This window comes from Urocampus carinirostris, chromosome 8, assembly GCF_059441175.1.
Source record: "Urocampus carinirostris isolate Australia breed hairy pipefish chromosome 8, RoL_Ucar_1.0, whole genome shotgun sequence".
Taxonomy (NCBI): domain Eukaryota; kingdom Metazoa; phylum Chordata; class Actinopteri; order Syngnathiformes; family Syngnathidae; genus Urocampus; species Urocampus carinirostris.
In genome coordinates, this window is record NC_142356.1 from 3,117,940 (window position 1) to 3,128,985 (window position 11,046).

Sequence of the window (11,046 nt, forward strand, 5' to 3'; positions counted from 1 at the left end):
GTTTTACTGATAGCATATACTTTGTGAGATTTTTCAAAAGGTTCTCCTTTTTCATACCCCTGATTGCGAGAAAAGCTAAGTAGTAAACCTTGATGATGTATAATAAGTGAATCCGGTTTCAGTTTGGTTCGATTTGAAATGAAAACTCAGCTTTCGGAAAGACTGGAAGAAAAGCAAAAATCGGTACGATTTGGTGGAAAGTGCATATTTGACACGAAGGAAGAACTGGTCTTTCTGGAGGACGGGAAGCAAAAGCGGAAAATGTCTCTGTCGAGCGCAAACGGTCACCGGGCGGTGCTGCCGGACACCGAGCTGCTGCCCGAGCTGCAGCCGCTGGAGCCTCGATCTTCGTAGATGGAGATCTCGATCTGGGCTCGAGGTTAGGGACTTTTTTGGACCTTCCGGGCTCCCGTCCATTTTTGCTACAGGAAAAGGATACGACTCTCATTCCTCTTTCGATGGGGTCGGTGATGAGGAGACCTCGGGGTGCGTAGATCTTCTCGTTCTGCTCTTGGATGTATTTGCCGATCTTTTTCAGAACCTAGATCGAGAAAAGGTGGCGTAACGTGAGTAGTGACATGATGACTGATTGGTTTCCCCTGTGCCCGCCTGTTGTCGGTCCGTCAGCAAACCTCTGTTTCTACAAGGCAAGCACTTTGACTCTGACTCCCGCTTTTTGCACCCGTTTTTCCACCCGTCCGTTCCTGATCTCCTTGTTTGTCTCCGGCTATGAACTGGTTTTTTTGACCCCGACCACGTTTGCTCTCCAGTCCCGGCTTACGACTCGTTTTTTGATCCCGACCCGATAGGAGTTCCGACATGCTGCTCATGCTACGACGTTGAACCGCGCCCTCAGACCAATGCTAACATTGCAGGGCAGAGGGAGCTTCCGCGTTTCCTCGATACGCGCTTGGGTCCATTACTGGTCAGTCCGTACTGTCGCAACCAGAACGGAATCAGGACCCAATAGCGTGACGTGAACCACAAGTTTTATTGATAGAAAGAGGAATGGCACACAATCGGATCGTGTTCCTAATACGGAAGTGGATCTTCCGGAGATGGCGGTGTCAAGGACGGAAAAACAGGTCGATCACCGGGACAGGAGAGCAAAAATGTGGTCGGGATCAAAAACGGGTCATAAGCCGGGACGGGAGAGCAAACGTGGTCGGGATCAAAAACAGGTCGAAGACGGACACAAACAGGGAGATCAGGAACGGATGGGTGCACAAAGCGGGACCGGCGGGAGTCAGGGTCAAAGTGCTTGCCTTGTAGAAACAGAGGTTCGCTGGCGGACTGACAACAGGCGAGTGAAAGGACTGGGCTTATAAAAGGACATGGAACCAATCAGGTAGCCTGCTGGCGCCAACAAGCGGACACAGGTGAAACTAATTAATTATTTTTCTCTTTGAGACATTTTCCTCAATATGACAGCAACAACAAATTATTACAAAATACTGGTCTGCTATTGGTTCGTGTCACGGCATTGTGAAAATACCAAAATGCTTTTGGCTGAAATACCTCCCACAATGATTTTTCTTCATTCGGTTCAGACTTTTTGCAAATTGGTCCAATAAAATTCTTTACTTTTTGTACTCTATTGTCAAAACCAGAACGGAATCAGGACCCAAATGCGTAGCGTTAACCACAAGTTTATTGAGAGAAAGGGCTCGCTGGACGCGGGAAGCAAGCAGCTCACGCATAGGATCGTGATACGAATACGGAAGTGGATCTTCCGAAGCGGGAGATGGCGGTGTTAAGGACGGAAAAACAGGTCGATAACTTGTCGGGATCAAAAACCGGTCGGAACCCGGGATGGGAGAACAAACGTGGTCGGGATCAAAAACAGGTCAGAGCCAGAGACAAACGGGGAGATCAGGAACGGACAGGTGGGAGTAAGGGTCAAAAAGGCTTGCCTTGTAACAACAGAGGTTTGCTGAAGGACTGACAACCGGAGAGTGACAGGACTGGGCTTGAAAAAGGACAGGTAACCAATCAGGTAGCGGGCACAATGAGCGGGCACAGGTGATGCTAATCAGTAATCATGACACTATTAACTATGCTGGTGCTAAATGTAGAAGCAAACGCATGACAACCATGGAAAAGAAGCTAGCAATTATCAAAAAAATGCGAAGAAGTTATTTGCTATGGGCCCAAGGCTTGCAATGATGCTAAAGGAAAAAGCAATAAAACTATATAAGTATGTAAATTAAGCTTGCAGTTATCAAGAAATACAAAGAAGTTATTCGTTATGGGTCCCAAGGCTGCGAGTGATGCTAAAGGGAGAAGCAAAAACATAATAACCATGGGAACTAAGCTTGTGATCATGAAGAAATAAGAAGAAGGCACACCAATTGCCAATCCACGATTGGGACTATCATAAGGAGGCAATTAAAACAAGGGTATTATCTATGAGCCTTACATTCCTCACAAATGCAAGTTTTAAAATCAGTTTTCATTCAAATACACATCTCCTCCCCCCCTCCGCATCCACCCGCTACTGCATTGGACCAGCTCAGGTCACTCCCAAAAGTAAATTAAATTTTATATTTGCCTGGCGTATACAGTATATGTTTTATGTTATATACTCATGGGCTCATATAAATAGTACCTACCCGATACTATTTTGCTATTTGGATGTTTTTAACTGGAGAATTGAGATTTTTTTCTTTCTTCTGTTCTGTTTTCTTCTTTTATTTACTCTCATTTCTTTGTGCTTACTTTTTTTTCTTCCTTCATTTTTTTTCCTCTTCTTTTTTCCTTTACCTTCTTTTTCCTTTTTATCGCAAAAGGCTGTACAAGTAAATGAGAAGCAAAATGGTGCTTTTTGGTCGCTCCAGGAGTCTGTAGTTGTGCTTTTTAGCACTCGTTTTCAGTTCCACTACACAATAGAGTGACATCTAGTCAGCAAATAGTACACACTAACCCTTTAATGCACAGGTGTCAAACAGGCGGCCCGCTAAGGGATTGAATCCAGCTGACGAAAAAACAATCAGAGAAGTGCAAGAGAAAAACAAGCTGCAGGTTGAAATATGTCAACTTGATGTTGCCAAAGATGGGTGCCTCTCACAAAAGACACTGTACTTGTATTTATTTATTTATTTATCTCTCTCTCTCTCTCTCTCTCTCTCTCTCTCTCTCACCCCATTTCTCCCACTCTCTGTCTCTGTCTCTTTCACTCTGTGTCTCTCTTTTTCTCTTCCTTTGTTGCTCTTTGTCTCTTTCTCTCTGTGTGTTTTTAACTTATTTTGCTCTAATTTCTCTTTTTCCTTTTCTCTCTTTTCTCTTTCTCTCTTCCTACCCTTTGCGCTTTCTTTTCTCTTTTCTCTCCTTCTGTCTTTCTATTTCTCTTTGGATTTTTTTCTTCCTCTCCCTTTTTTTCCCCCTCTCTCACGACTTTTTATCTTTTGTTTCTCACGCTCTCTCCCAGTCTCTCTTTTTCTTTCTTTGTCCCGCCCTCTCTCCTTTTCCCTCCCTCTTTCTCTTATTTCTTTATCTCTTTTTCTTTCTCTTTAATCTACGAGTCCGGCCCCCGAGAGACTGTTTGTTCTATCGTGTGGCCCCCGAGTTAAAAGGAGTTTGACACCCCTGCTTTAATGGATGTGCAACAAATTATGACTTTGCGGATCCCTTAACTGTTAGGGGCAGCACTTCCTGAGGTGTCTCTTGGGCAAGTGCGGCCTGGTGGTGCCTATCCTTCTCCAGGCTGTTTTTTGGGGTAGGGGTTTCCTCCCCCACATGAAACAGATGCAGTTGTACTGGTTTCCATGGATAATGTTAGCAGGAGAAGCCTCCTGATCTGACTCAGATACAGGACCTTCAACATCTGGTCGCCGTTGTTTTTTTGATTAAAAACAGTGGAAATTCTTTATCAGAGTTCTTGTGGAAAACTTGATCCTCAACCGGACCCCAGCGCTGGTGGCCCCCATGTTTGTTGACTAGAGTTGTGGCGTTTTTTTTTCCTCACCTTCTCGTATCTGGTCTCCATGCAGAGAAAGACGAGATAAGCGGTAGCGCAGGCCAGGCACCCTTCTAGGTAGGATTGTCCTCCGATCTTCTCCGCTTCTGCGTAATAGTTATTGAGGTTCTTCACCGTGTCCTCGAAGAGCGAGCGCTCGATCTGCACAGAGGGAGGATTGCGAGGTTCACGACTTTTGAAGGACCTTCAAAGCCAATTTTGCAGATCCACTGTCATGAACCGGAACAGGATCAGGACCCAAACGCGTGACGTTCTCACACAACCCTTTTATTTTACGGGAAATGGGGAGTCATGCAAGTTAGGCAGCGGTCTGCATGGAAAGACAGGAAGCCAGAGACTGACGAGATCGATTCCAATTGGCCGAGTTGATACCAGACAGATGGGGTCGATACCGGACGGGACGGGACTGACAGGATTTCGAAAATAAACAGGAGAAACTAGACAGGAACGAAAACTGGAAACCGATATTAAACAATGGGACAGACAGGATTGATATCAAAACAGGATATCGAAATTAATCAGGACCAACTAGACGGGAGCAAAACTGGAAACCGATATTAAACGGGACAAAATAAACGGGAGCAATACCGGACAGGAAATACCAACAGGAAACAGGACAGAGTCAGAACCCACGTCTTGCGGGGCAGAGGTTCGTTGACGGATCGACAAAAGAAGAGTAATTTTACAAATATATACATATACATATATTGTCATGAAGCGGCACAGGATCAGGACCCAAACGCGTGACATTCTCACACAAGCCTTTTATTTTACGGGAAATGGGGAGTCATGCCTGTTTGGCAGCGGTCTGGCGTGGAAAGACAGGAAGCCAGAGACCGACGAGATCGATTCTAGTTGCCCGAGGATGGTGTCGATACCGAACAGGACGGGACAGACAGGATCAATACCGGATACAGGAAACGGGACAGACAGGATCGATACCGGGTACAGGGTGGTTCGGGAACAGAACAGGAGCCAGAGTCAAAATGCTTGCCTTGCAAGTGCAGAGGTTTGTTGACGGACTGACAAGGAGTGTATAAGAGCACCGAGTTTAAATAAGAGGGGAACCAATCAGGCAACGAGCAACAGCTGGCGCGGTGAGAGCAATGGGTAATCGTGGCACGAGGGAAGTAGTAAAGCACTGGCGTAGCAAAGCTACCAGAAGTAATGTTGGCGTCATTTTTAAGCAGACTTGTTTTATTGTTCCTCATGTAATGCGTGACCTATCGTGAAACATTGGCAACAATTTCAAGCATTTACAAGCACTTCATCCAAAAATTAAAGCACTTTTCAAATTCAAGGATTTCAAGCACACGTACGAACCCTGAGGAACTTCTTCTCATTGTAATTTATCACTGAAAATGTTACCTTAATTATTTACATGGCCCAGAAAAAAATCCATGCACTAATACACATTGTATTATGCCTTATTTGAGACTGGGAGGTTCGGGTTCGCGCCCCGGCCGAGTCATTCCTAAGACTTAAAAAGTGGTCGGCGGCGCCCTCTGTTGGCTGCGGCTGCATCGGCTCGCTACAACGGGTCAGGTGCAATCGACATTTCGTTCTGTGTACATTGTTACACAGAATGACAATACAAGGAAATTATTATTATTATTATTATTTAGGTGTAGCATGCACCTGTCCTGTTGGGCGTGACCCATAGGGGGCGATGGTACTTCATAGGACAATGCCGCACAAACTAATGCCAACTGCAGTAAATTACGAGAGAAGAAGAAATGAGATACCAAAGCGCAGCTGCCTGAGAGCATTTTCAAGCTGACAATTTTAAGCGTTTACAAGAACTTCAAAGAAAATTCAAGTACTTTTCACACAACTTCAAAATTCAAAGATTTCAAGAACCCGTACGAACCCTGAAGCTCAGTTTTTTTAACAAGCTCCGCCCCCTTTCTTACCCTGCTCTCCAGCTCGGAGGGGAACTTGGTCTGGAATTTGCAGGTGGTTCCTTCACTGTAGTCTCTCTGGATGAAGACTTTGTTGGCCAAGGAGGCGCTGTGACGCAATTCCTGCAGGTTATGGAACTGAAGAAGAAAAAAAAGAGAACTTATTTCCCTGCCAGTGACGGTAGTAGACGTTTTTGGACTCGATGGCTAAAAATCGACAGTGTCATGAACCAGAACAGGAGGAGAACCCAAATGCGTGACGTTTCTCACACAAGCCTTTTATTTTACGGGAAATGGGGAGTCATGGACGTTAGGCAGCAGTCTGGCGTGAAATGATAGGAAGCCAGAGGCGGACAAGATCGATACCGATTGCCTGACCAGATATCAAACAGATGGGGTCGATACCGGACAGGACGGGACAGACAGGATATCGAAATTAAACAAGACAAACTAGAGGGGAACGAAAACTTGAGAGAAGAAATAACAGGACAAAAATAAACGGGAACAAAACTGGAAACCGAAATTAAAACACGGGACGGAGAGGATAGATATCAAAACAGGATATCAAAATTAATCAGGACAAACTAGACGGGAAAGAAACTGGAAACCGATATTAAACGGGACAAAATAAACGGGAACAATACCGGACAGGAACTACCAACAGGAAACAGTACAGAGTCAAAACCCACGTCTTGCGGGGCAGAGGTTCGTTGACGGACTGACAAAGGAAGAATGAGAGCACTGAGCTTAAATAGAAGGCAATCTGTCAACGAGCCGCAGCTGACGCCACACGGGCGGGGCCAATTGGGCGCCATGGCAACCGTGACAGACAAATGGACAAGTCAATGCCAGGGATTGAGATAAATCACACCTGATAAGCCCAAAAACATTAAAAGTGCTGTAGGTTTAAGGAAGTTTGATTCATTTATTATTTTAAAAATCAAGAATTTTTTAAATCTAATGCTGAAAAAAATCAACAACAAAAAAATAGACATTTAAATTAATGAAGTTCTGAAAACTGCTGCTGAAGCTCCAATAAATTGTTAAATTGTGAGATATAGCGTAGAAGTTCAAACCTTTGACTTGGAAAAGTTAAAAAAGGAATACATGAAAAAGTAAAATGTCATGAGTTTAAATAATACAAATATACTTTTTGAAATATATATATTTAAAAAATAAAAACATATAATAACTGCAAATGATGTCACAGTTGCCATGGCGCCCAATTGGCCCGCCAGCTGCCAGATTGGCTTTCCTTCTATTTAAGTTCAGTGTTCTCACTCTCTGTTTGTCAGTCCGTCAACGAACCTCTGCCCCGCAAGAGGTGGGTTTTGACTGCGTCTGGTTTCCTGCCTACGTTTCCTGTCCGTATTGTTCCCGTCTATTTTTGTCCTGTTTATTATTCTCTCCAGTTTCCATTCCCGTCTAGTTTGTTCTATTTGATTTCAATATCCTGTTTTGATATCAATCCTGTCTGTCCCGTCCTGTCCGGTATCGACCCCATCTGTCCGATATCTGCTCGGGCAATTGGTATCGATCTCGTCGGCCTCTGGCTTCCTAACGTGCATGACTCGCCATTTCCCATCAAATAAAAAGCTTGTGTGAGAAACGTCACGCATTTGGGTCCTGATCCTCTTCCGGTTCTTGACAGTATGTATAGAAATAAGAATACTAAAACCTATTAGTGACAAATTATACAGAAATTGAAAGAAAGAGTAAAATCGTGAAATGGAGTTTAATTTGAATTACCGGTACGAAAAACCCCAAACATTATTTCAATTAAGAATAATAACAAAAATGTAAAATATATATATTCATATTAAAAAACTGAAAATGTAAAATAATTGGGTTATTACCAGGTTGTAATTATTAAAAGTTTGAGTAAAATAAAATGCGCCTTGTATAAAGGCATATAGATGTAATGTTTTTTAAAACTAATAATGCAAGAATTTATGATGTATTTAAAGACCCTGATAACGCCACGGATTTCTCACGCCAATTAGAAAACACATTTCCTAGAAAATCACAATGGTGAGCTATTTATAAAACAGATCTAAAGGCTACTCAGCTGTTCATAAGGGGCACTTAGTACCCGCGAGCACCACGTTGGGGACCATCGGTCCCCCCCAATCATATGATGTCCTCTGTCCGTGGTGCTGAACGCTTTGCGCATGCGCGCATCCGCTCGTGCAACATCGTTTGAGGATTATTAGGTTGGATTTGAAAGAAAACGAATTTTAAAGAAATACATTCTCATTTATTATTAAGGAAAGGACGTTTTCGTCCATTTTGAAGTTGTTTCTTTTGCAAATAAGTCGAAAAAACGTCGATTTTCTCTTGAAGAGGAAGACTCCCGCCCATCATGTCCCGTTCTCGTTCGGATCTCAAGGATTCATCCTTCGGTTCCGGTTCGGTTCCGTAAATATTGTGGGCGATAAAAAGGAGAAAATGGAGAATTGTGAACCTTACCTCGGTCGCCATGTTGCTGTTTGAGTCCCCCCGCGTGTCTGATGACTGACACGGGACAGATTAAATAGTGGGGGAGGGGCTAGTCACCGGAAATTCCGATTTTTTTTTCCTGTTCATGAACTTAAACCCCCGCGTGGTGACGTCACGTATCTGCAGTTTACTTGTTTTAACCTTAAATCGATTACAAATCATGGGCACGACCTGCCCGTTTTTTGGGGGTGCTTGATTTCAAATTTAACCCCAGCACCCACAAAAATTATGTCATTTTTAAAACACTCTTTTCTTTAAAAAAAGGGACAGGATTGCCCTAAATATAATAACAAATGCTAGTTAAAATATTTTCTAAAAGAAAAACGTAACAGAAATGGGGAAAACGCAGTGTTGGAAATACCCTACTGCCTTGAAATGGTTCAGTCCATTTGATTCCTAGCACGGCTTCTCTTTCGTTCGGCGGAACAGCGGCGGAGTCTGTGGAGGATCCGGTGTATTACAGTGAAAGTATGTTATTATGGAAGCCCAAAAGTGCCATAATTCAATCAAAAAAGGGAAAAATTTAATAAAGTGGCCTTAAAACACACATTAGGTCATTAAAATCAGATTTAAAACAAGTTTTCAATTGATTAAAAACGGCTTTAAAAGGCTTATAGCAATATATTCCAATTAAAATGTAATCTTAATTGAATATTTCATGTTATATCACTTTAAGTGAGATAAAAAGAATGTTATTAACCAACCAGATACTCTGGATCATTATGATCCTCTTTTTACACTAAATATAAGTTAATAATTGTATTCATTATATTTTAAACAACGTGTGTTTGTTCATTAAGCGATTGGTTGGCTGGGGAAAATGCTGAATTTTATTTTCTCGTTGTATCTTTTTAAATTGCACTTTGAGTATTTTTTTTTCTGAAAAGTAATTTACAAACTATATATGTCATGATAACCGATGTGTATCACCTGTTCCCGCTCCTTTGGCACCAACTGCCTCGGACTCTGATTCGCTCCCTGTACCTATTTATACCCACCCCTATCTGTCCCCTTTTGTCAGTCCGTCTGCGACCCTCAGTTAACTCTAGGCAAGCCCTTTTCAACCCTGACTCCCACCTGTTTTGTGCTCCCGTCTGTCCCCCAGCTTTGACCGATTTCATGTTCCTGACCACGTCTACTCTCCCGTCCCGGCTTTCGACCTCTTTTTGTCCTCAACCACGTCTACTCTCCTTTCCTGGCCTACGACTCGCTTCCGACCACGTTTTTGCTCTCCTGTCCCGGCTACTGACCTGTTTTTCGTTCCCGACACCGCCATCGCTCGCCATGGAAGATCCACTTCCGCGTTCAGAGCGACCTGCTTCCCGCGTCCAGCGAACACGGGATCGCGGGTGGAGCTCTTTGTCTTTCTTTCAATAAAACTTGAGAAACGGAACGCAAGTGGGTCCCGTCTCCGTTCTGGTCCTGACAATATAAAATTATATTATATATTTAACTTAGCAATGTCAAATGATGTATTTGAAATTCTAAAACACGTTATTTTAATTGAACTTGATGTATTACTATGTATATATTTGTGTATGGCACTTGTGTTTTTTAATGTTAAAAGGTACTTAAAGATATTAGAATCACAATATTCACAAAATGTATCCTTTAAGAGTAGGGCTTGGAACGCGAGTGACACTAAAGAACACGGAGCCATAACCTGCCCCCAAATGGCTAAAATGAATGGCTAGGGAAGGATTCAGGAAAAAGAAAAAGTGGAAGATGTCTGAAAAAAAATAACAAATAGAAACTACTACTAAGTATTTTAAATTAGTTGCGACTTGATCAAAGCCATTCTGAAAGAGAAAGAACAAGAAAGAAATAGAAAGAGAGAAGAAAAGGGAGAAAGAAAAATAAAAATTTAGAGAGAGAGAGAGAGAGAGAGAGGGAATAAAAGAAAAACAGACAGAGACAGGGATAGAGTAAGAGAGAAGAAGCGGGACCTAACCTCTTCTCAGTGAGATGCAGAACGCAGAGCAGGTGTTCACTCACAATACAGCATGCAAGACACTATATGAGTAATGAAGGAGCAGCAAATAATAATAGCAGCTAGCAGCTAGCCATAGCCTGTAGCCAATTGGCTGAGTGGCTGGCGATGGAAACAAAGAAAAAAAGGGGAAGAAGCCCGAATCTCACTGATGAGCGAAGCAGGATGCGATAAGAATAGTGGCAAGCAGTGAGTCACAGCCTACTGCCAAATAGCTAACAAGAATGGCTAGAGAAGGAAACAGAGGAAAATAGTGGAAGATGCCTGAATCACAGGACAAGTCAAGATATTCGCACAACTAGGGGTCGCTACATACACACTATGCCTTTATTGTGATGCATTGATAACACGCGACTCGATGGAGATTGAACAGTTTATTTCAACAATAGAATATTAGAGCCATCACATAAAAATCCTTCGATGATAAATTAGCGTTACATATATTAGCTCTCCGAGTGATTTGATTAAGCGTACGGATTAAAAGAATTACAATCATCAGCGCCTGCATGAAGAAGGCTCCTTTCAAGTCCTGCTTGAAAGAATGCGAGGACAAAAATGATTTTATGAGCCCGACCGAGTGACTCCGGTTGTTCCGAAATCTCTATTTTGATCATCTTGGTGGGCGGTCGAATCATAAGAAAATAAAACAAGAGAATTCCATTTTCCGTGCAGGCTTCCCT

The 11,046-nt window shown here is 42.9% G+C and overlaps 1 protein-coding gene across 1 annotated transcript; it reads right to left on the bottom strand.

Annotated features, from left to right (window-relative positions):
* Positions 1-28: 28 nt before the first annotated feature.
* Positions 29-8,444, bottom strand: golga7ba (golgin A7 family, member Ba). Its single transcript, XM_088342975.1, has 5 exons — positions 8,347-8,444; positions 5,890-6,015; positions 3,965-4,117; positions 440-541; positions 29-368 (listed from the first exon to the last, which is right to left on the bottom strand). Exons 1-5 carry the CDS (start codon positions 8,356-8,358, stop codon positions 285-287), a joined length of 477 nt encoding a protein of 158 aa, XP_088199101.1. The 5' UTR covers positions 8,359-8,444; the 3' UTR covers positions 29-284.
* Between the last annotated feature and the right edge of the window lie 2,602 nt (positions 8,445-11,046).